We start from the raw sequence: 25783 nt of genomic DNA on the forward strand, positions 1-25783 counted from the left end.
AGTTTTAACTCCCAATCCCAAAGTCCTCTATCTGTCTTTCTCAGTCCAAACTTCTTACCAGCACAAGCCTCTCTCTCTCTCTCTCTCTCTCTCTCTCATCTTCAATGTCAGTCCCAGCAGCCCTGCACCCATGCTAGGGCTGCGCCACAGCAGCGCAGTTCGATCCCCCCGAGCTCTAGAACTCGACGAGAAATGGTGTTCAAGGGCCGGTTCTTCTCCTCCTCCAAGAAATCCGACTCCTCCAGCGCCGACGGATCCAATTCCAACTCCCCCCGATCCATTGCTACCAACTCCAACTCACCCTCCCGATCCGATAAGAAGAAGCCCAACGCTGCTTCCACCACCTCCTCCAAAGACAACCCCTCCAGTACCAGAACTCAATTTAAAGATGGAGCCCAGAAGAAAGATTCTAAAGGCAAAGAAACTGTCACACCAAGTCAAACCCCGTCAAAGCCCGGCTCTAATCTTGGTTCCGGTTCCGGGTCGAGGACCAAGAAGGAGGTAATACCGGCGGAGGCTCCGTCGCCGGTGTCTCCGATTCTAGCGTCGTCCCTGGGATTGAATAGGATCAAGACGCGATCGGGACCGTTGCCGCAGGAGAGCTTCTTCGGGTTTAGGAGCAGTGACAAGGGCTCCGCTCTTGGCGCCAGCAATTTATCGAGGCACGTCAAAGTCGATACCGGGTCTGGTTCGGGCTCGGGTTCTGGAACTGGGGGGAAGAAGGAGGCCGTTGGTCCGAGTAGGATGCCGGGGTTCCAAGAACATTGGGTTGACAATGGGAGCAACTCGGACAGTATGTCCACTGGGAGTGGGCAGTCTAAAGACCAGAGTCCAAATGTGATTGCGCGCTCATGTTTACAGAATGGGGAGTCTTCCTCTCAACCAGGTATAGTTTCTTTTGGTTTATTTAATTGTTTGAACAATGAAGCGGTAATTGCTGGTTATGCACAATTGTACATCAAAGTGAATAATGTGACCTTGAGATTGTTGTTCGTATTATCAATTGTGACTGACCTGACTTTTCATATGTGTTCAGTTATCTGTTTGTTCTTTCATTCTTCAATTAAATTTTTATTTCATAGGATTTTGCATGCCAGCATATACTGGTGAAATTGTTACTTTTTTGTTCATGTTAGGTTGAGAATTTAGCATTTTGGTAGTTGAAGAAAGATCATGTACGTTTTATGTTTAGTAAATAATTCAGAATTATGGTGGAGAAAGAAGTTGATTAAAAGAAGTCTATAAGATGACCTATATGCACGCAGTTTGTAAAATCAAGCGCCTGTCCAACAGCTAACTTAACTGATGCTGTTAAAACTATTGAATTTGGGGCTTCTTAATCAACACATTGAGTTAATCCCAGCAGTCTGCCATCTTCTCCCATTTATCCATTCTCTCCCTGTCCATTATTGGGGCCTAACATGAAAATATGAAATTGTAACAGAAGTTGATTATGAGCATTGGCTCGGTCCATGTAGAAGTAGATGTTAGAACTGCTATGATAACATGTTATATTTGAAGTAGACATGGATAAGTGGATTAATATCATCATAGTTTCTGATTCCTATTTTTTTCTGGTGTATGCTTCACATGCAAATGTTTCCTTTTTTCTTTCTGTTATTGACCGCTTTATTAATCTTGTCTTAAATGATCAACTCGTTTTGACCCGAACCCATTTATATAAAATCCAAATCTGTTAATTTCGTGTCTTATTTGTGTTGGGTTCACGGGTCGTGTCGCATATTGCCACCCTTACTCCATCAAGTAAAGCCGTAGACCATATGACAATGATTCGCCACACAAGTCTCCTTATTGCTAGTGATTTTGAACAAATTGGGGAAGGTGTGTATCAATGATTGATCTCCACACCACGCATCATGCCAAAAGCAAATCTTGGACCTGTCACCCATCAAAATCTAGTGGGGTGGGAAAAAACCCCCAACCCCTCCTAATATTCTTCCTAAGACCGGCCCCAAAAGACCCATTTGCCTTGTTTGAATAACAACTGCCTCCCAGGTGTATGTACTTTATATCTATCAACACCCATAAGAGGCTCTCTCTTTCGTAGGCATAATTAGGTTTCTTACTCCTAACCTTTCCGTCTGCAATAGGTGAACCCACCTCAGACCATTTCACATGATGGAGCTTATGTTCCTCCCCATACCTCCATAAAAAATATCGTTGTAGTTTCTCAAGTCTATTGGAAAATCCTATAGGAAGTGGAAATAGGGGCTATATTAGGTATACAAACTTGATGGTGTGTTTCTTTTTTCAACATACTTCTACCACCCTTTGATAGGTACAATTGCTTCCGACCAGCCAAATGCCGTTCCATCTTCTTGATACCATTTGTAACAACCTAAGAAAGGCCCAAGCCACATCTAGCCCTACACTTCAAAAGGACTAATCAACTTCATGGTTGAATTTTTTTTGAATTATTATAAAAGTCTCGAACTTCTTCCTACCAAGCAATGTGAGGTCCTATTCGCAGCCTTTGTATATACAATTTGGTTATTACAGATGCATCAGATGATCCAAACACCCCATTTCTCTCAAAATCTGCATCTTTCCAACAAATAGATGGAGAATCCTCATTTCACATGATCCTAGGCCTTCTTGATATCCAATTTACCAAGAACTTTAGGTGGTCTTGACCTCAACCTACTATCAAGGCATTGGCAATTATAATTGAGTCAAGAATTTGTCTTCCATTGATAACAACATTTTAAGAATTGGATATAATGTTTACCAATAAAAAAAAAAGAATTAGATATAATGTTTGATTGCATTGCTCTCAATTTGTTTGCCAAAACTTTAGCCATAATTTTGTAGACACTAACCTACTAGGCTAATAGGCTTGAAATCCTTGACATCAATCTTGGAATAAGGGCAATAAATGAAGCATTAAGAAATTTCTCAAAGTTGTCTTTTGAATTAAATTTGTGAAATCCCATCATCACGTCTTCCTCCTAAACATCCCAACAAGCTTGGAGAAAATCCATGGAATAATCATCCAATCCTTGTGTCTTATTCCATTAAATTCTTTCACAACCTTTCCCACCTCTCTCTCCTAAAAAGGTTTTGTCTAGCCATAGAGCCTTGGCCTCTTCAAGAGACAAAAGAAAGTTCATCCAACTTAGGCGTCTAATTAAAGTTGTTCACTGGGGTGAGCCATATAAACAAGACGTCCTGGGTTTGAAACTTTGCATTCACACTCTTGAGGCCATCGGACCAGGAGAAGTTTCTCTTGAAATTGCCCGAGGTGCACTTGCAGGAAATTCCTTGTTAAGGGCTTGTGCATCCCCGGGATTAGTTAGGACTTTGTCTCAGACACCCGGCCTCAATAAAAAAAGTAATAGTTCACTCTATGAGCGAAATGCACAATATGATACCTAATTGCCACAGGATCGGAAGAAACAATTCCATGAAATGTGATTTTTATGTATTCTCGGGATCGTTATCATTTATTTTTTGCATATGCTTCACATGTAAATGTGATCTGAATATATTCTATGGGAATTTATCCTTGTATTGAAAAAAATAGGAAAAGTTCTACATTATTTGTGCTTTCCAGGTGTTTTTCTTCCCCATTCATCATAGTAAAATGGACTTTGTGAGAGGAATGATGATGGATTGGATATATGGGATGGAGACTAATGGAAGACAACTATGACAATGATAATGGTGTTAGAATGTAGTATTTTCGAAAATAACATTAAAATTTAATTCATCAAACCTCATTTATGGTTGAGGAAAACCATGAATACATCAAAGGAGCTATGCAAAACAACAAGGCATAAAAACTAAGCAAGCAAAGAAAAACAACTTGTGAATTTGAGAAAAACCAGCACTTGCTGGTGCCAAAAACTGGGGAGACCTGATCCATCAAGGACAAAACAACCTACTAGAAACTTTGGAAGCTGTGAAGTAAAAGAGAAAACAAATTTATAACCCAGAGCACCACAATTTGCTTGGCCATCCGCATGGCCATAGCTCGCTCTATTTACATGACTAATCTCAAAGCACACTTTTAATGAAATGACAAATACCTTTCCACCGATCATGATATTTCCAGGGGGCCAGCAAACTGATTTTAAGTTAATTCACTGCAAGAAATGAATCAGTTTCAACCACAAGGTTCAGTATATTCAGTTGATTGCAAAGCAAAAGTCCATATTTCTGAGCAGACACATGAGCGAAAAATATTGGTGCCAACTCCCAAGAGACATCAAAATTTAAAAATGATGGAACTAGAATGAGATCATGATTTTCCCTAACATCCCATACTTGGGCACTTGCCTATTCTCATGATCAATAAAATATTGTTTATTGATAAAAACAATAATATTCCTTAACAGCCAGAAGCACCAGGATTACCTTTGGAGGTGCCATCTAAACTAAATTTTACTTGAACAAGAGCAGGGGGTGTCCACTTGATAAGAACAGGCTTTCTAATTGTCAGCTTAAGGAAGGAACATGAAGAGCATCGAAAGCATAACAGTATGCTTTGCAACAATTGAGCTAGGCTTAAGAAAGAGATTTAATTCATACAACCGCTTAAAGACCTTTCAGATAATAAAATCTGGAGTAGTAATATCATCATACCTGGCAGTGTTTCTGGCAAGCCATAATTCCTAAACAATGAGATATGGAGTGACCTGAGCAAGAAACCTACCACGATCTGATCCAGCAAAAAAAGACAACCTGGAAATAAGCTTATCCTTCCAGCTAAGAGAGACAGTGTGGATTGCCAAAAAAAGATGAGAAGAATTGCCAGACCCCAGCAGCAAGAGAATTCAGAGACAGTGTGGATTGCCAAAAAAGGATGAGAAGAATTGCCAGACCCCAGCAGCAAGAGAATTCTCTTAAAAGAACTTCGGAAAGAGTTTTTGTATACTAATACCCTTGAGAGCAGTGGCCACATTTCAAAACAAAAGGAATTTTTTTTGCTTGATTGGTTGCCTCTCTCTAAAATTTTCTCTCCGTACAAGCTCCTCTCTCTTTCTTTTACTCTGTTCCATCTTCTTTTTCCTGAAGTTTGGGGGTGATTCGTTAATGGCTTTAGTTTTATCTGAAGCCTAACGTATCATGGTGCATTAGATAGTTATCATTCGGTAAGGTTGTTACCCATGAAGTGCATCAGTATTGAGTCTAAAGTGTTTGAGGTGGCTGGGGATGGGAGGTACGTAAACATTACAGAGAGGGGATGGAAAGTTGTAAAAAATTTGAATTTGGGGTTGGGGACAGTACGTTGGTTCTCTAATGCATTGGAAGAGTGCTTGTTGTTAGAAGGAAAGGGTTTCTATACTGCTTATCGGGATGGGGACAAGGGATACATTGCTCAAAGGTGTTGTAACTCCAGGGGAGAATATATGGCATTGGTGGAGTATGGTGGGGGGGGACGTCGAAATTTCATCTTCATCCCAGGTGACAAGGACCGAAAGGGCTGGAGAAAATTAGTGGAGGTGCTGAAGGAGGGCAGCAGTGGTGGTTCAAGGAGGTCGTTACCATTAATGACGACACAATATTCAAACCTTCCTTCGTATAGAGACATTTTACAGGGGGGCAGAGAGTTGGTGAGGACTAGAGACGGGAATAGTGCTGAAAAAGTAGACCTGTTGAAGTCAGGACCCATCACTTCGTTGAGGAATGCACAGTTGCGGGATGGAGGTGGCAGAGCAGTTGCTGGGATGAAAGAAGATAATCTGCTGCAAGTGCTGAGCGAGATGGAGACGCAGCTGGGAGAGCTGACTTATAGGGTGGAATTATTAAAACGATGCATTGTGATTAATGAGAAGGAGGGTCTGAATCTGGGCCAGGGGAGGATGAACTCAGCCCAGCCGAGTGAGCCCAAAGGGAAAGCTAAGCTCCTGGGCTGCGATGGGCCTCAGCCCACTAAGGCCCAACAGAGCGTTGGAGCCTTCTGGAGGAAGAGAAGCCCCCGTTCCCTGATGGAGGACGATGGCCCATCAAGGAATGGGGCCGAGCCACCGCCGGCGGTGAAGGGTCGGGCGACACCGCGGGAAGTTGCCGTGACGCCGATGGATGGCTCGTCGTCGGAATATGCTTTCTCGGAACATGGAAGAGGATTCTCTGCTGCCTCGAATGAACACGAAGACCCAAACAATACTCAGACCTTTACGACGGAAACCATCGACGCACAGACAACGTCGCCGAAGCCATTGAAGACGTCTGCGAGTAATGAAAAGGTGGGGAGTTTCACCTTAGAGGAAGGAGAAATCTCGGGACAAAAAGGGTCGACAGTGGGCGAACCCTTGCCTTCTATACAGACACAGATAGTGTCAATTGATATGGAGGAGGCTATGGGTGGGTCAGACGAAGGGTTTTTGGGGCCGGAAGTGGAGAAAATGGTCACACCATTGGCGGGAGGAGACTTTGTAGATGGACAGGAGATGGGTACTAACTGCTTGGCTCTGGTTATGGACTCCGTGGGTAGTGAGGAAGAAAATTTGGGAAGCCCATCACCCTTACAGATGCTCCCACCGCTAATAGCACCTCAGGCATCAGATTGGGTACTAAAAAAAGTAAAGGAGCTTCATGGTTGGGTGGGAATCTCCTGTGTTGGGTATGAAGACCAATTCATGGCCCTTCTAATAGCCATGGAAGCGGGTAGATCCACAGTAACGAAGTCAGCGGTTAAAAAAGAAAGAGAGCTGAAACGGTTGCAACGCTCCATTAACTATGATAATAAGGAGGGTGTTTCGGGCAGAGATAGAACAAAAGGGAGGGACGCTTCTTCCGTTAATGAAGCCTAAAATAATGTCTTGGAATGTGAGAGAGATCAATGAAGTGAATAAAAGGCTACATATTAGATCCCTCCTCCGAAGTTGGAAAGTAGACATTGTTTGCCTACAAGAAACTAAGTTGGAAGTTATTTCTCTTCGCATCACTAGGAGCTTGTGGAGCTGTGTGCAAGTGGGATGGCATTACTTACCGTCCATTGGAGCATCCGGGGGTATATTAGTTATGTGGGACAAAAGAGTGGTGGAAAATAAGGAAAATTTCATGGGGGATTATGTGGTGGCATGTTCGTTTATGAATGTCATCGATGGCTATCAGTGGGCTTTTGCAGGCGTTTATGGGCCTAATCTTGATCGGTCTCGAAGCTTACTTTGGGATGAGTTGGCTGGTATTAGCAGTTTTTGGGACTTACCTTGGTGTATTGGAGGTGATTTTAATGTAACCCGTTTTCCGAGTGAGAGATCGGGTGGTGTGGGCTACAACCAACCTATGGTAGATTTTTCTAACTTCATTTCTGAGCAGAATTTACAAGATTTACCTCTTGCATGCGGTTCCTTCACTTGGTCTAACAACCGAGATCTTCCATCTTGGTCAAGGATAGACAGATTTTTAATTTCAACGGATTGGGAGGCACACTACCCGGAGCTTATTCAGAAGAGACTACCCAGGTTGTGTTCAGATCATTTTCCTATTCTGTTGAATTGTAGGGGCATTAGAAGTGGTCCAAGACACTTCAAATTTGAGAACATGTGGTTGAAGTCAGAGGGGTTTCTGGACAGAATAAGACAATGGTGGTCTTCTTACTATTTCCATGGAACTGCTAGTTACAGGATGGCTTGCAAATTAAAGTCGTTGAAAAAAGACTTAAAGGAGTGGAATACACAAGAGTTCGGTAATGTGGAAAGCCAGAAATCGGTACTAATGGAGGAGCTTAAGGCTTTGGAAGGTGTGGAAGAGGTGAGGATTTTCTCTGAAATCGAGCGGGCCCGCAAATCCCAAGTGGTTGCGGACATTGCTATTGGAAGAAATATCATGGCGTCAGAAATCACGGGTGTTATGGATGAAGGAAGGGGATAGAAGCACCAAGTTCTTTCACCAAGTGGCCAATTCACATAGGCGGAACAATGCGATAGATACCTTATTGATAGACGGGGTGGTCTCATCCAACCATTCCGAGATCTCAAACCACATTGTTCAGTTTTATGATACATTGCTTTCGGAACAATTTGAGTGGAGGCCGAGACTTGATGGGATGGCCTTTGATGTTCTTGACCCACAGGTAGCGGAACGACTTGAAAGGCCTTTTGACGAGGTAGAGATCCGGTCGGTGATCAAGGGTATGGCGGGTGATAAAGCTCCAGGTCCGGATGGTTTTTCCATGGCCTTTTTTCAGACATGTTGGGATGTGCTTAAAGATGATATCATGGGGGTTTTTCAGGAATTTCATGGAAGCGGGCGGTTCGAGAAAAGTCTTAATGCTACTCTCTTAGTTCTTATTCCCAAAAAGCCAGGCGTGGAAGAAGTGAAAGATTTCCGCCCCATTAGTTTGGTGAGTGGTATGTACAAAATTCTTTCTAAAGTATTGGCAAACAGACTGAGTAAGGTGATGGAAAGATTAATTTCGAAGCCTCAAAACGCATTTGTTCAAGGTAGGCAAATCCTTGATTCGGTACTGATAGCCAATGAATGTTTGGATAATCGAGTTAAAACCGGAGAGCCTGGAATCCTTTGCAAGTTAGACATGGAGAAAGCTTATGATCACGTCAACTGGAGTTTCTTGATTTATATGTTGGAGAGATGTGGCTTTGGTTCTAAATGGTGTTCTTGGATCCTTCATTGTATTTCCACAGCATGCTTTTCAGTATTGGTGAATGGGATGTCCAAAGGTTTTTTTAAAAGCTCACGAGGTTTGCGACAAGGAGACCCCCTTTCTCCCCTTCTATTTGTTTTTGTGATGGAAGCGTTCAGCAAGATGATTGGAGGGGCAGTAGAGGGAGGGTTCATATCAGGATTCTCAGTAGGAGAGACAAGTTCAGGTTCACTTAACATTTCCCACTTATTGTTTGCTGACGATACTCTAATATTTTGTGAAGCCAGACATGAGCAAATTCGAGCTGTAAGAGCTCTTCTATTATGCTTTGAAGCGGTGTCAGGTTTGAAGGTGAATTTGGCTAAATCAGAGATAGTGCCAGTGGGACATGTAACCAATGTGGAAAGTCTGGCGTCCATCCTGGAGTGCAAGATATCTCAGTTACCTATGAAATATCTCGGTCTTCCGTTGGGGGCAGCATTCAAATCGATAGCTATTTGGGATGAAATAATAGAAAAAATGGAAAGGAAACTAGCTGGTTGGAAGAGGATGTACTTATCTAAAGGGGGCCGGTTAACTCTCATAAAAAGTACTCTTTCTAACTTACCAACATACTTCCTTTCACTATTTCCACTTCCCGCCAAGGTGGCTCATCGTATGGAGAAAATTCAACGTGATTTCTTGTGGGGAGGGATCAAGGAAGAGTTTAAATATCACTTGGTGAAATGGGCTACAATTTGTACCCCCATTAAGGAAGGAGGTCTAGGTATACGGAACTTGAGAGCTTTTAACCAAGCTTTGCTTGGCAAATGGTTATGGAGATACCACCATGAACGGGAGGCCTTCTGGCGAACCGTCATTGCCTTGAAGCACGGGGAATCATGGGGAGGGTGGTGTTCCAATGAGGTGAGTGGCCCCCACGGAGTAGGGCTTTGGAAACATATCAGAAGAGGATGGGACATCTATGCAGCACACACTTGCTTCAAAGTCGGCAACGGTGTTAAGATAAAATTTTGGCATGACTTATGGTGTGGTGATCGGGCACTCAAGGATGTATATCCAGGAGTCTACAGCTTAGCAAGACGGAAAGATGCATCCATTGCCGATCTACTTAGCTTTACAAATGGCTCATTCCAATGGAACCTTACTTTCAATAGAAATGCACAAGATTGGGAGATGGATGACATTTCGGCCTTCTTTGACCTTGTGTACTCCACTCGGATGTCGAGGGAAGGAGAAGACAAGTTATATTGGCGTCCCTCTAAGAAAGGAGTTTTCACGGCCCGCTCGTTTTATCATTCCTTACATGTGCACAACTCAGTCCCATTCCCATGGAAGAGCATCTGGAAGACGAAGGCACCTCTAAAGGCAGCTTTTTTTGTATGGACTGCCACGTGGGGAAAGATTCTTACCATAGATAACCTGAGGAAACGCGGCATCATAGTTATGAATTGGTGTTATATGTGTAAGAAGAGTGGTGAGTCCGTAGACCATCTCTTACTACATTGTGAGATTGTCAGGTCCTTATGGTCCGAGGTCCTAGCACGGGTGGGGTTAGCATGGGTGATGCCAGAAAAAGTAAGTGAGTTTTTAGCCTCTTGGAGAGGTATTAGGGGCAACTCTCAAATTGCCTCCATATGGAAGATGCTACCTATTTGTCTATGGTGGTGCATTTGGGGGGAGCGGAACACAAGATGCTTTGAAGATCAAGAGAGATCAATGGAAGAGCTTAGAACTTTGTTTTTTAATACTTTACTCCATTGGTCAATTGTAATTGATTTTCAGGGCAGGTCTTTTCACGATTTCCTTGTATCCCTAAACTAGACTTAAATTTGCTCATGTATATGTCCCGTATACTTGGGCATCCTTTGTATCACTTTTGATCAATAAAATTTTGTTTACCGATCAAAAAAAAAAAAAACAAAAGGAACATCATATTGTTGGATTCTCTCATCAACAGGGATGCCATTATTTCATAGTTTCCAAGTGAAAACCGAAATTTTAAGACGCAAGAAAACATTCCCGATAGAAGAAGAGAACTGATATATAGGAGCCTTCACTCTTAAGAGATTCCATGCAAATTTAGTGCTGAAGGAACCATCGTTGGTATGGTTCCAAACCTGAGAATCCTGTCCACCATGAGTTTAAGTTGAAACTTGGAAACTTCATTAACAAGTATATGATCATGATCACCGAGAATGGAAAGTTGAGGAAGTCTCAGACCAAAATTCAATAGCACATCCTTTAAGAATATATGAGAAGAAACAACTGGAAAACAAGAAGCTGAGTAACTTTGCTTTCTTTCATCACACTAATTGGAAAAAAGGAAAAGTCAAAGCAACAGACCAGTAGTCCCATTATCTACCTTTTGAGAAATTTTTTTAGAAGGTTCCTTTCTAAATAAAGAGCCGTTCCCAGCCAAATTATCAAGCCCGAAGCTGATAGAACCAAATCGAACATTCCATTGATTGTCTTGCTGAGTGGTAGGTAAAAACTTACAAATGGATTTCCAATGGGTGACTGAAGGGACTTTGAAACAAAATTGTCGATGGAAGTGACATTTCTCAAGTAGTTTTGAGTCATGAAAACAGGCCAAGATGAGAGAGAATCTACCATTCTCGGTGACTCTCTTGCCAACTCTACAATGTAGAGCTTTAACTACTTCAGGCAGATCCCTAACGTCTAATTCACCCTCCTGAGTTTGTTTACAGTTGTCAGGTTGTGATAATATATGATGTGTCTAGTGCAATCGCTACAAATTTCTTGGGCATTTTGATCTCTGCTTCCCAAATCTTCCCTCTCTTGTTGTGTTGTGTGTACACTTAACTGCTTTTGATGCTTTGAATCACCTTGCAGGACGATATGGATCATCGTGGGGTCACTCTGGAGGCTTAAGAAGCTCAGATGTTTGTACAACAGAGGTAGCTGTGAAAAGATTTAATTGATGATAACCATGCACTTATATCTGACTTAGTGGTTTTATTTATTTTTCCGTTACTTACCTTTTAAATGTAGTTGATGACTTGAGTTGTCATTTCTAGACTGCATATGATTGTGACAACCCAAAGGAGTCTGAGTCTCCCCGTTTTCAAGCTATACTACGTCTCACAAGTGCACCTAGAAAGAAGCCTACTGATATTAAAAGTTTTTCTCATGAACTAAACTCCAAAGGCGTCAGGCCTTTCCCATTTTGGAAGTCTCGAGGCTTAAACAACTTGGAGGTACTTGAGTTTTATCACATCGCCTTGCAGACAATAAATGTGTTTAGAAGTTTCATTTGTTCTCAATTTCCTTGCTGTTTCATGCAGGAAATATTGGTTGTCATACGTGCAAAATTTGACAAAGCAAAAGAAGAAGTGAACTCTGATTTGGCTGTTTTTGCAGCAGATCTGATCGGAATTCTTGAAAAAAATGCAGATAGTCATCCTGAGTGGCAGGAAACTATTGAGGACTTGCTGGTTTTGGCTCGGAGTTGTGATATGACATCTCCTGGGGAGTTTTGGCTTCAGTGTGAAGGCATAGTTCAGGAATTGGATGATAGGCGTCAAGAACTTCTGCCAGGCATGCTGAAGCAGCTTCATACCAGAATGCTTTTCATTCTTACAAGGTGTACCAGATTGTTGCAGTTCCATAAAGAGAGCTTGGCTGAGGATGAACATGTTTTCCAGCTTCGTCAACCTACAATCCCGAATTCTGCAGAAAAACGAATTCCTCCCGGCATGGGAAGGGAGTCCAAAAGTTCTAGTGCTGCAAAGGCCTCAAACACAGCTTCAGCTAGGAAATCTTACAGTCAGGAGCAGCATAGCTTGGATTGGAAAAGAGACCATGTTATTCAACCAGGAAATTTTCTCTCACCTCCTGTAGATGACGCTTTAAAAAACTTGGAGTCTCCCTTAGTCAGGGATAAGATGGCTTCTTGGAAGAAACTCCCATCTCCACCAGGGAAAAACATGAAACATACTGTTCTGTTGAAGGAGCAGCATGAGAGTAAGGTTGAAACATTGAGGAAGGTAAATAGCAGGAGAGCCACTTCTGACACAGATTTGGCTGTAGCTAAGCCTCCTGAACTTCCTCCTGCAAAAGATTCCCAAGAACATTCCACCAAGCACCAACACAGAATTTCTTGGGGTTACGGGGGAGATCAGCAGCATATATCTGATGAAACTTCAATTATATGTCGCATTTGTGAGGAGGAGGTCCCCACTTTAAACGTGGAAGGTCATTCAAGAATTTGTGCTATTGCTGATCGATTTGATCAGAAAGGTCTACGTGTCAACGAGCGTCTTGTCAGTATTTCTGAAGCTCTTGAGAAAATGACAGAATCATTTGCTCAGAAGGATGTTCAACATGTAGTGGAAAGTCCAGATGTTGCAAAAGTATCAAATTCGAGTGTGACAGAAGAATCTGATATTCTTTCTCCAAAACTCAGTGATTGGTCTCGAAGAGGCTCAGAGGACATGCTTGATTGTTTTCTGGAAGCTGATAATTCAGTGTTTATGGATGATTTGAAAGGTTTACCTTCCATGACATGTAAAACTCGCTTTGGTCCAAAATCCGATCAAGGAATGACAACGTCATCTGCTGGCAGTATGACTCCCCGGTCTCCATTATTGACACCAAGGAGCAGTCAGATTGACTTGCTCTTGGCAGGAAAGGGTGCCTACTCGGAGCACGATGATGTTCCACAGGTACTTCCTTTGTCTTCTTTAGTTCTCTGATGGGGAGTTGCAGCACCACTTATGACAATAAATAAACATATATGTGACTATAATGCCAATTAAATTGTATGAGGTGGTGGCTGAGGTTGTGAGTTCAAGTGCTGCCAGATGTGTAAGTTAGGCCTCATTTGTTTTCACAGATGAGATAAGATGAGTTGAGATGAAAGTTGAATAAAATATTGTTAGAATATATTTTTTAATATTATTTTTGTTTTGGAATTTGAAAAAATTGAATTATTTATTTGATTTTGTAGGAATTTGAGAAAATTGCAATGATTAAATGAGATGAGTTGTGAAAACAAATGATGCCTTAGTTACCAAGCTAGAAATTAAAAAAAAATATATATCTCATTGTAGTATCAGTTTGAGTTTTCAAACTTAAATTGTCTACTTTGTTGGATATCACTTTCAATAGGAGAAAGTAATCCAATTAGATTAATTAAGGAACATATCATATTGACAATGCTCTTTGTTAAATCTGCTAAAGGTGCTTTAGGACTACTCAAGTGGTGCTGATCCTAGGGGTGAAAGATTTTTGGTCCGGACCGAAAACACCGACAAGACCGGACCGGACCGAAAATCAAGTTGGTTGGTCTCGGTCCATGGTGTCTGAGAAATTCGGTTTTCGGTTTGGTCCCAAGGTGTGGCTTTTTTAGACCGGACCGGACTAAAATATTTACATATAAATTTTTTAAATATTTTATATATATATAATATATTATTTTATATAGTAGTTATATAAATTAATTATGTAATTTTTATCTAATCTATTACCATTGACCATATAAAATATAAAATAATATATGACATCAATTAACTAATATATCATATGATATATGTTATTATATGTAGATACACATAATGGGGTGTTTTGAAAGAAGCAGACGAACCTCTTTCAGAAGATAAAAATGGGGTAACAGAAGATAGTGCTTCCCCTACCTATTATATTTCTCCTAAGGGAGTAGTAGGGTCTAACAAAGTGGCATAGAAAGGGTCTTCGGGGGATGGAGCACCTACAAGCAATGTTCTTGTCGATAGAATGACGACACCTATGCCGGAGGTGAAGGAACCTTTAATGGTGACCGCAACGATGGATAACAACAATATAGTTGTTGAAGAGGTTCGGGATTTGAATGCAGGATATGGTGGGGAGGAAATTATGGGTTTGTTGTTATTGCCTTGTGAGGAGGAATGTTTAGGGTCGAGAGTGCAGTTGGGAACTGTGTTTGGGGGTAATGTTGTTCCCCTGATTTCTCTTCCTCCAATAAACAATATAGTGGATTCACCATCAGATTGGGTTTTGCATAAGTTTACCAGATTCAACATTGTGTGGGGATTTCATATGAAGGATGTAAAGACCAATTTAAAGCACTACTCATTGTGATTGAGGCGAGCCATTCACTAGAAACCAAATCAAGATTTAAGAAAAGTAGGGAGTTAAAAGCGTCTTTCTTGGGCAATCAATTACGATGCTAAGGGAGGTAGTTCAAGTCGAGGGAAGACTAAGGTGTGGTTTGGATAGTGAGATGAGATGAGATCATTTTAGATGAAAGTTAAATAAAATATTTTTAGAATATTATTTTTTAATATTATTATTGTTTTGAGATTTGAAAAAGTTGAATTATTTATTATATTGTGTGAAAATTTGAGAAAGTTGTAATGATGAGATGAGATGAGATGAAATACTTTCACTATCCAAATGGGGCCAAAGAGGGCATCATGAAGCCGTCCTCGTAGAGGGAGTTTCGGGTGGAGTATTAGTCTTATGGGAAACAAGGGGTTGGAGTTGGTGAGGTGTGTTCTATTCTCATTCGGGCTTGGTGTTTTTTGAATAAATTTCTAATTTTCACGGGCTTATTGGTCATTAGGGGCTCTCTAATATGGGCTATGTGTTTTCTTGTATACGTCCAGTGTACTTGGTTACTCCTATTGTTATTAATATACATAATATTTTTATCTATAAAAAAAATGTAGATACATACTCTACTATTTACACCTAATTAAAGTAATTAGATAATTTATTTTAAGATACGTAAGTTGCAATTAAGCATGAAAATCTATAGACAATTAAATTATTTAATATTCATTATATAAAATATTAGAATTTTCATATAGGTCATTCTGAATATTAAAGTACTAAGTAACTATTAACATTATAAATATAATTATAATTAATTATTTTTTTAATGAGTTAGTTACATAATTTACATTAAAGAGCTCACTTAATTTTAAGTTTACTAATTTAATTAATTTTTATATTAATTTATTTGCCAAAAAAGAAACGAGAAAAAAAATGTTCCTAACTCATATGGACCGAATCAGACTGACCAGACCAATAGCTGGTCCGGTCCCTAGATGTAATCAGTCCGGTCAGGTTTGGAAAAAGGGTGGACCAAAATTTTCAGTCCGTGACTCCTCCCGGACTGATTATACCCCTAGTTGATCCTGATAAGAAAGTATTATCTTATTTTTGTTACCCTTAGTGTGTAATAGTGCTTTTTGTTCTTATGAAAAATGGTTACTTCAGTTTTTCTACAAGGTGACTGGATTCAAACTTAATTTATGGGTTTCTATAAGTTTAGTGTGATGATAATCTCAATGTTTACACTTGTCACTAGATGATACCTACATACAACATTGTAAATGTCATTATGTAAAATTATAATACTAACGTAAATAACATAGACCATTTGAACAAAATGATAAACCTTTTTTTTTAATAAGTAAACGATTGTATTAATAAGAATAGACATAGCCCAAGTATATAAGATGGTATACAAGAGGTAACACATATCTAGGAAGAAGAAATGGAAACAAGAAAGTCACGAAAATCGAGGCCATTAAAATCTACAATTATGGCCCATAGAAATAAAGTTCTAACAAAAAGAGATCTAAGTTGTTGTAATGAGTTCTCCTTGTCTTCAAACGTCCGTTTATTTCCCTCCTGCCATAAGCATCACTTTTCTTGCACATGTAGCACCAATCTACTATGATCACCATGTGCTTCTATAAGTTATCCATCATCAAGATCTTACCTAGAGAAGCTATCTAAGCAGGTGTCTTATTTCACCAAATCCTTCTCCATGGAAACTAATTGTTTTGCGACTGTGTGAGAGACTTATAGAAAGCGCGAACCAAGAATGTACTTTTACCTCCGAGTACCCACCACAACGGTTAGCTCTTTGAGTGCTTGGTCTCATGGAGTACCAAAAGACTAAAAAAGTCCTCAAAGCTGCCAACTTTCCAAGTTTGGGCTGCCCTATTGAAGTTAATGTTCCATTGGACTTCATCACCAGATATCACCATAAAATCAGCCACTAAAGCTTCTTTCTCACATGCAACTCGGAAAATTGAAAGGAATGAGTTCTTTAGGGCATTATTTCCATACCATAGGTCACTCCAAATTTTATTCTAGAGCCATCTCCCAACATGAGTCTAGTATGACAAGTAAAAACCCCCCCACTCACGTCTAATGTGCTTTCAGATTCTCACTCCTTAAGCCCCACTTACCTCTATAGTGCACACACCCCCCCCCCCCCAAAAAAAAAAAAAAAAACAAACCTTTAGATTCGCAATCAATCACCGACTTCCATAAGGGTTTCAATTCCATATTATATTGCCACAACTATTTCCCAAGTAAAGCCTTGATTGAAAATCCTCAGATTTCTAATTCCCAACCCACTAGAAGAGATTGGGAAGCATCCCACTTGATTAGATGGAATTTGAAGTCATCCCCCATACCACTCCAAAGGAAATCAAGATGAAGTTTCTTAATTCGGGTCCCCTCACTTGCTGGAATTGGGAATAAAAATAAGAAATACGTTGGTAAATTAGATAGAGTACTTTTGATTGAGGTGATCTTGCCACCTTTCAACAAGTACAATCTCCTCCAACCTGCCAATCTACGTTCAGTCTTCTCAATCGCTGTATCCCAAATTGATTTAACCCTTGAGGCAGCCCCAATAGAAGACCAAGGTAATTCATGGGAAGAGAGGAAACCTTACATCCAAGAGTGTTAACCAGCTGCTGGATGTTGTGAACATTACCCACTGGCACCAACTCTGATTTGTCAAAGTTCACTTTCAAACCCGATGTCGTTTCAAAACAGAGTAGAAGTGCCTTTAGTGCCCGAATTTGGTTTTGTTCTATCTCACAAAATATCAGTATATCATTTGCAAACAAGTGAGAAATGTTAAGCTCCCATTTGGATAATGAAATAAGATGAGATGATTTTAGATAAAAGTTGAATAAAATATTATTAGAATATTATTTTTTAATATTATTATTATTTTGAAATTTGTAAAAGTTGAATTTTTTCGGGTGAAGGTTGGGCTACGGGAAGCATGGGGTTGGGGTTGGGGAGGTGTGATTTATTCTATCTTGGGCTTGATGTATGTTGGGTAGTTTTTCGCAGGCTTTTGGGGCAATAGGAGCTCTCTGGTATGGGTTAGAGATTTTCTTGTATACATCCAGTGTACTTGGTTACTCCTATTAATATATATATATATAATATTTTTATTTATAAGAAAAAAAAATTTGAATTAGGATTTGAAAAAGTTGAATTGTTTATTGTATTTTGTGTGGAAATTTGATAAAATTGTAATGATAAGATGAAATGAGATGAGTTGAGATGGTTTCTCAATCCAAACGGGGCCTAAGAGTACCCCTATTGGGGTCACCAACCGAGAATCCAGCCAAAAAGCCGCTGTTGACAAAAGCCGAGATCATTTTGCTAAGCACCTCCATAACAATGACAAAGAGGAGTGGGGACAAAGGATCCCATTGTCTTAGGCCTTAGGAGCTGTTAAAGAAGCCAATTGGACTACCATTCACCAAAATTGAAAACTTCACCATTAATATGCACCATCTGATCTATGAGCACCATCTTTTTCCAAATCACACCTCCCAAGCAAGTAAAGTAGGAACTCCTAGTTAATATGATCATAGGTCTTCTCCATATCCAACTTACATAGGATTCCCGGATTGCCCGATTTTAGTCTACTATCTAGGCATTCATTGGCTATGAGAACTAAGTCCAGAATTTGCCTACCCCTTACAAATGTATTTTGGGGTTTTGTAATGATCTTCCCCAATACCTCCCCTAGGCAGTTTGCAAGTACCAGTAGGGATTTTAGACAAAGGTGAGAAGATGGTCCCTCCTCCCTGTTAATATTCTATCATATCAAGTGCTGAGTTGAAATTGTATTTATTCCAATATATTCCTCCCCTCAATATACTTCCATTACACTCCCTCTCAAGCTGGAGCTTATATAATAAGTACAGCTTGGAACAGATAAATTCTAAATGATGCCACAAAGTCTGTTGAACCTATAAGCTAACTGGTCCCTAGACTCTACACAAATGGTGTAGGAATATCTCCACCAAGTTTCTTGTCTTGAATGAAATGACAATTAACTTTAATGTGAAATTTTTTTGAATCGACATGAATTGGTCCCCATACATCTAAACAAGTTAGACACATGATTATTATTTCTTGAGGGAAGATACACAAAACCCCCCAAAATATCACTCATTTTGCAATCACGCCCTAGACTCATTTTCCTTTGGTAATCACCTCAAACTACCTAAAAGTGGTAATTTTTTTCTAAGAGTGTAGAGTTGAGACTACATTTATTACAATGATATTATTTCCTTCAATATACTTTCTATTATCAAAGGAAAAAGCACCTCAAAGAGGTATTCAGCCAAATCTGATATCTATAACAATCATACTTAGAAAAAAAAAAAAGATTTCCATAGCCATCACAATAACAATAAAAATTACTACTTACCATCATTATCACCATGATTTTTTCCAGTATCTCTGTTTATGTGCGTATCCCTTCTCATGCAAGTTTCAGTTTTTTTGATAGGAAATGCAAGTGTCAGATTTTTAATTCCCTACTGATTTGCAGTATAGACGCCCAACAAATTTGGCTGTCACAAATTCATCATCCCTCTGTGATATGTCTTATCTCTTTCCATCTTACATTCTCTGTGTCACAACAAATTTAATGAGACTGGAAATTGATGCTGTACCTGGTGCAATTTATAGTACTTTCCACTTGTCATTTATTTGAATATGTTTATTGTGTTCATTTTTATGTTTTCAAGTTGAATTTCCTTATGGGTGATGCAGATGAATGAACTTGCCGATATTGCACGATGTGTAGCAAATACACCTTTGGATGATGATCGCTCTATGCCATATCTACTGTCTTGTCTTGAAGACTTGAGAATTGTTATTGAGCGCAGGAAATTTGATGCACTTACAGTCGAGACATTCGGGACACGCATTGAGAAGTTGATTCGGTGAGTATTTAGCTGCTAAGTTCTTGAATATTTCAAACGAAAACCGAGAGGGCCTTAGATTTTTAATGAACGGCTCCTGAGAAAAGTTCATTTTGCATTTTCTTTTGTTGAAGCCTCCATCCCCATGACTTCTCATTGGTTTTAATGTGACCATTTTGGATATCATAACATGTAATGAATTTTTATTTTCTAGGGAGAAGTATTTGCAGCTCTGTGAGATGGTGGATGATGAAAAAATTGATATAACCAGTACCATAATTGATGAAGATGCTCCTTTGGAGGATGATGTGGTCCGTAGTCTGAGAACAAGCCCTACACATTCGTCTAAGGACCGTACCTCCATAGATGACTTTGAGATTATAAAACCTATCAGTCGTGGAGCATTCGGACGGGTTTTCTTGGCTAAAAAGAGAACAACAGGGGACCTATTTGCGATAAAGGTACCACTAATGATGTTGCTTCTGTGATTTCTTTTGAAGAAAGGTTTTATTGTGGTATCCTCTTTCACCTATTTGTATTTTGTTTTGTTCTCCATGGACACCCTCCTTATCACATTATCTTGCTATGCTTGTATGTTGTCACTGAGCTGTGAAGGATCTTAGTTTAAAACTGCATGTGATTCATGTTCAATTTGCAACAGGTTCTTAAAAAGGCAGATATGATCCGGAAGAATGCCGTTGAAAGTATATTAGCAGAACGTGATATTTTAATTTCTGTTCGCAATCCTTTTGTGGTGAGCAGGTCTAGCTAGCTTAGCATTTTCCCTCTTGGTTGAAAATTTTAAATTTGTTATGTGTAAATGGGTCATTATCAGGTTCGCTTCTTCTATTCTTTTACATGTCGTGAAAATTTGTATCTCGTGATGGAGTATCTGAATGGAGGAGATTTATATTCGTTATTGAGAAATTTGGGCTGCTTAGATGAGGATGTTGCTCGCGTCTATATAGCAGAAGTTGTAAGTATATATGTTTTTTGTTCTGAAATGTGATTGTTCCTATGTTACTGTGCAATTATAATATCTGTGGACCTTTCTTCGTTTTTTTTTTCTTTTTTTTGGGGGGTGAGTGGTGCAGGTGCTTGCTTTGGAATATTTACATTCTCTCCGCGTAGTCCATCGTGATTTGAAGCCTGATAATCTTTTAATTGCACATGATGGCCATATTAAGGTAACTATATCTTTAACTTTCTTTGATCTTCATTGTTTTTTTTATGTTTATAGTCTTTTGATTTCAGTATAAATAGATTGGCTGTTTATCTCTCGTAAGTTTAGTTATATGAAATAAATAAATAGATTGGCTGGTATGAGCAGCAGATGCATGACAGATTTGTTGGTTCCCCTTAATATAGGTAGTAAGGGATAAAATATTGATCACTAGAAAAAATAAAATATTATTTTGCTTCTTTTCAGCTTCATTTAAGAGAGAGAGAGAGAGAAGTTCAACAAGAAAAAAGAAAACAGCTGCAGCATGTTATGGTTGGTTATGGCTACTCATTTAGTACACAGTGCATTTAATCGTAAACGTTTATAACTCAATAGTTACTTGGCAGTGGGCAAGATATCTAGAACCCATTAACGCATACCCAACCAGACTACTGTTGCCAACCATGGCAGTGTCGATCTTTTTTTTTTATGAATTCGGTAGAATTTATATTATTTGTATAATGTATACATCATATGGAAAAAACCAGTTGAAATGTTTTTAGAAGAATGGGAAGTGAGATGAGGAAATAGAGGAAGAAAAAGGAAACATTAGAATATCATACCAAACATGAATCTTTTAAGCACTATTGAATTGCTTTATTGCCTATGTTTCACCCTCTTTATTAAGGTGGCACATTTATGTAGCTTTGAAAATTTTCCTAACTATTCATTAGTTGTAGTGTTTGGTTTTTTAGAGCAATGGCAGCTAGTAAGTTATTATTCAGGTATTCAGCAAAGTTTCTTTTCCATACCCTATTGTTCCAACTGAATGATACCTTTTTCTTTTTAAAATTTTGTTTCCTACAACCATAATTCTCGAAACCAATTCTCAGTTTTTTTTAATCAATGAATGCAATTTATTAAAAAGCACGACGGGAAGCAATCTGAATACACATGAAGTTTAACTAGTTCTTCTTTTCCTCCATTTTACCGATAAAAGAAAAAAAGTTTACAAGAGAAAACACCCATTTAGGGTATATGAGGAAATCAAGGAGTGCATAAAATTGACGAAGGTAGTAAAGCGGTTGTGGTGAGCCATCATGCAGAATTTTGTGGGGAGTGAGATGAGATGAGAATTTTGTGAATAGTAGTAAGATAACTTGTGAATAGTAGTGAGATTATTTGAGTTGAGTATTTTTTGGGTCTCGGAAAAGGAGAGAGAAAAAATTGAATAAAAACTATTATAAAGTTAAAATATTGTAATAATATAGTTTAGAATATTATTTTTGTTTGGGAATTTGAAAAAGTTGGAATTGTCTTTTATTTTTTATTTGAAAGTTTGAAAAAGTTGGAATAATTAGTTTGAAAATTTTATATTTGAATTATGTCTGGGAATAAGATAGGAAATATGAAATGAGATCAGATGAGAATTTTGTGTCTCATCTGAGGCCCCTAACCTGCCATTTGGGCCTCATTTGTTTTCATAGTTCATCTCAACTCATTTCATCTCATCATTACAACTTTCTCAAATTTACACACAAAGTAAAATAAACAATTCAACTTTTTCAAATCCCAAAACAAAAATAATATTAAAAAAATATATTCTAACAATATTTTATTCAATTTTTAATTTTTATCCTAAGCATAGTGGGATCACGTGCCAAATTTCATTTTGACATACCCATGTTTGGGTACACAAAAAAGAGTCTCAATCTGAGATGATAAAAATTTTTCTCTCTTAAAATGTCTTCACTCCCAAACATACTACATACCAAATCGTCTTATCACAATCATTCTACTCCTTCAAACATTTGTTCACTTCAATTAAATTCTTACTAAATAAACAGAACCTTAGAAAAAATTCCTCACCATAAGGCCACCCATGGGGTGGCTGGGCTACCCTCTGGTGGCATTTTTGTGGCCACTCATGAGGGCCATCCCTCCAGGGTGGCACTGTATTTTCTAAAAACAACTTTAAATCTTTTTAAATGAAAATTTTAAATAAAAAAATAATGTACAAACACATTTCCCACAAAAAGAGAAGTACAAAAAGAAAAGAAAATGGTAACAAATTTGGATCATCAAAATAGATAGTAACGGGTTTCTCAATTGAACCCTTGTGAAACAATCCTCTCATGGTTTGGATCAGAACCTCAAAACAAATTCTGGTCACCTTTCATTTTTTTCATCTTGTTTTTTTAATTGATTTGGAACCTTATCAATATCAAGGCAGGGCCCTTCAAACCTGCCCCTGAGTTGTAAACCTCGGATACGTCATCCCACGTGCCAGAACTATATATCAGGTAATCTAGAGGAACTTCTAGTGTGCAATAGAACCCGAGATATCTAAGTTTACAGGTCATCCCAGGCCCTCTCTTTGACCGTTAGGCTTCACTCTGATGAGCTGCTTATCTAAGTTATAAACTGAAAATAACTTATCCTCAAGTTTCCAAAAAAAAAAATAACAAAAACCTATATAAAAAATATTTAGAAATCACAGCAATAAATGCTAGTTAATTCTCAAAATTGCTCAAAAACAGAAAGCCTTTCAGTCAATGATCAATTTTTGATTGTGGGGAATATATATCCTGAGAAGATGTCACATTTTAATATATACTGGCAATTTATTCCAAAGAAAATATGTTGTTTTACTATCAAAAAGTTGGTTGGCAAATTGTTTCCCTAGCTGAATTTTCAATTCTACCTTGATGGCCTCAATCAACGGTGATTTTTTTCCCATTCTCTGATGTTAGAAGACAAGCAAAACCAATAGGCGCCATTAGAAGTGTTAGCGTGTTCGGTACACTATAGTTTTATCGAATTACTCAGCAGCTAAAGCTTAGTGGCATAGATCCTGTTTCAACAACCATTCCAACCTTGAAAAAGCTATCTTTTCTTTATGTAGCTCTTTAAAGATCCAAAACTTGCACGCTTGCACTGGACAGCCAGAGACCTGACACTTATCCAAATTTCACCTGAGAACAGAAAATATTCGATTAAGAAAGTGAAACTTCTCCACTTCCCTGGCTGGTTTTAAATGGAACTTATTTTAGTCATGTATTTGTTTCACACAACCTTGCAAATCCTTGTTTAGAACTTCTTTTATGGTTTGGGCTTGTGTTTTTATTGGAGATATCCTTCTTTTCAAACTTGAAAAAGTTCCTGCATGCATTCCATCTGTGCAGTTGACAGACTTTGGGCTTTCTAAGGTTGGTCTCATCAACAGCACTGATGATTTGTCTGGTCCAGCAGTTAGTGGGACATCCCTACTTGTGGAAGATGAACCAAAGTTATCTGTATCCGAGCATCAGCGAGAAAGGCGGAAAAAACGCTCTGCTGTGGGCACACCGGATTATTTGGCACCAGAGATACTTTTGGGAACAGGACATGGTTCGTATAGCATTTTCTTAGTTTAAGGTGCCATAATTATCTCCTCTCATTTTTGTTAAACATTCAACTTTAGATTTAACTTTGGCCATCTTGAAAGCAATGAAGCTAAGCAAGGTGGATTATTGAGAGTAAGCTACAAGATTTTCAAACTCTCAGTACTGATTAGATGTCCAATGCCATGAAGTTGAACTAATGTGTCAACTTCAAACAAAATGACACTACCATTATGCTTCTTTCTTTCTTTCCCTACACCCACAAATGTATTCTCTACCTGACAGATCTAGCTTTCCTTCTTGTAGGTCTGTTATTAAAGATTTACCCAAAGAAAGAACAGTTCTTAAAGTGTAGGAATGACTAATAGTCTATCACTGAACCTTTTTCCCACAGGTGCAACTGCAGATTGGTGGTCCGTGGGTGTCATATTATTTGAATTGGTTGTTGGCATTCCACCATTCAATGCGGAACATCCTCAGGTTAACATGTTGCTTATTCTGCTCACCACCGCTGTCGGAAATAACATATACTGTACCTTAGTTTGTTTATTTATTTATTTTTAAAATAAAAATTGTTTCTACGATGAAAATTATTGCGATAACTGTAATATTCACAAGGACGATTAGTAGTTTCTGCTTCAGGGTTTGGGAGTTCGCCAAATGCTGTTAATTTTTTAATTTCTCAATCGATACAATGAAAATCCATTCAATTGTAGGTCATTATTGCACTAAGCATAAGGCTGCTTACTGTCGAACGCGGTATGCCACAGATTGGCCTGTTCAGATCACTAGGAAGTTTGGTGTGATTAGTTGGTTTGTTGGTTTTCCATTTGCAGGACCTGGTTTTATCCTCAAACGCAGATGATAAATATGATACCTCACCTTCAAATAGGGCATATTCATGTTGATGTTTTGCATGTTTCTGGAAGACTCTATGTGAATGATAACCTTTTAAAAGCAGCAAGTGCTTATTTGTGTTTAATATTGATCCTATGTCAAGTGTTGTTGATTAAGTTCTTACTCTGACCTTTTTTTTATTTTTATTCTAGACCATATTTGATAATATTCTCAATCGTAATATACCTTGGCCCCGGGTACCAGAAGAAATGAGCCCTGAAGCACAAGATCTAATCGACCGGTAAGGGCACATCTGATTGTTATTATATTTGGTCTTTTTTTTTTTTTTAATCTGAAAGGATCTATTAGTTGTTGTGGCTATGCCATAACTAACTGGACTATATAGTATTTGATCTTTTATGTTAAAAGTACTTTACAAGATCTATTAATTGTTGTTTGTGATCAGATTTCTGTCACATTGCTTTATTAACTAGGGTTTTGTTTACATAAAAATAAGATAATTGAAAGAATGAGTTTGCTTTGCCAAATGACAACTTATAAATCTAGCTGAAGTTGTTTTTGTAAAGACGTGCTTTGGCAGCCATGTGTATCAAGCAACACATTTTTGCTTTTCCCTCAAGTTTCCATGAATGCTCTACGGGTCTGTATGGCAATTATGTGTTAAATGCAAAGCTGTGGATTGTAACTAAGACAATTGTATGCTCAGACACTGTTAAGGAATATAAACAGATTATAGTCTGAAAAAAAACTCATCAAAACAGATTTTAGTCTGAAAAAATTAATGCTATTCAACTAAAAA

The 25783-nt window shown here is 38.7% G+C and overlaps 1 protein-coding gene across 2 annotated transcripts in view; it reads left to right on the forward strand.

Moving 5' to 3' along the window:
- The window catches only part of LOC108993123 (probable serine/threonine protein kinase IREH1), a 28411-nt gene continuing 2628 nt past the window's right edge, over positions 1-25783 (forward strand). The window contains exons 1-12 of one of the 2 annotated variants that reach the window (XM_018967887.2): positions 8-886; positions 11429-11493; positions 11614-11793; positions 11881-13260; positions 19430-19602; positions 19796-20042; positions 20243-20335; positions 20417-20557; positions 20676-20768; positions 23929-24133; positions 24521-24606; positions 25176-25264. In XM_018967887.2, the coding sequence (XP_018823432.1) occupies positions 193-886; positions 11429-11493; positions 11614-11793; positions 11881-13260; positions 19430-19602; positions 19796-20042; positions 20243-20335; positions 20417-20557; positions 20676-20768; positions 23929-24133; positions 24521-24606; positions 25176-25264 (3446 nt within the window). In that variant the 5' untranslated portion in view covers positions 8-192. Of the gene's footprint in view, positions 887-11428; positions 11494-11613; positions 11794-11880; positions 13261-19429; positions 19603-19795; positions 20043-20242; positions 20336-20416; positions 20558-20675; positions 20769-23928; positions 24161-24520; positions 24607-25175; positions 25265-25783 lie in introns of those variants that run through there. The other variant, XM_018967888.2, reaches the window with a different exon arrangement.

This window comes from Juglans regia, chromosome 15, assembly GCF_001411555.2.
Source record: "Juglans regia cultivar Chandler chromosome 15, Walnut 2.0, whole genome shotgun sequence".
Lineage (NCBI taxonomy): Eukaryota > Viridiplantae > Streptophyta > Magnoliopsida > Fagales > Juglandaceae > Juglans > Juglans regia.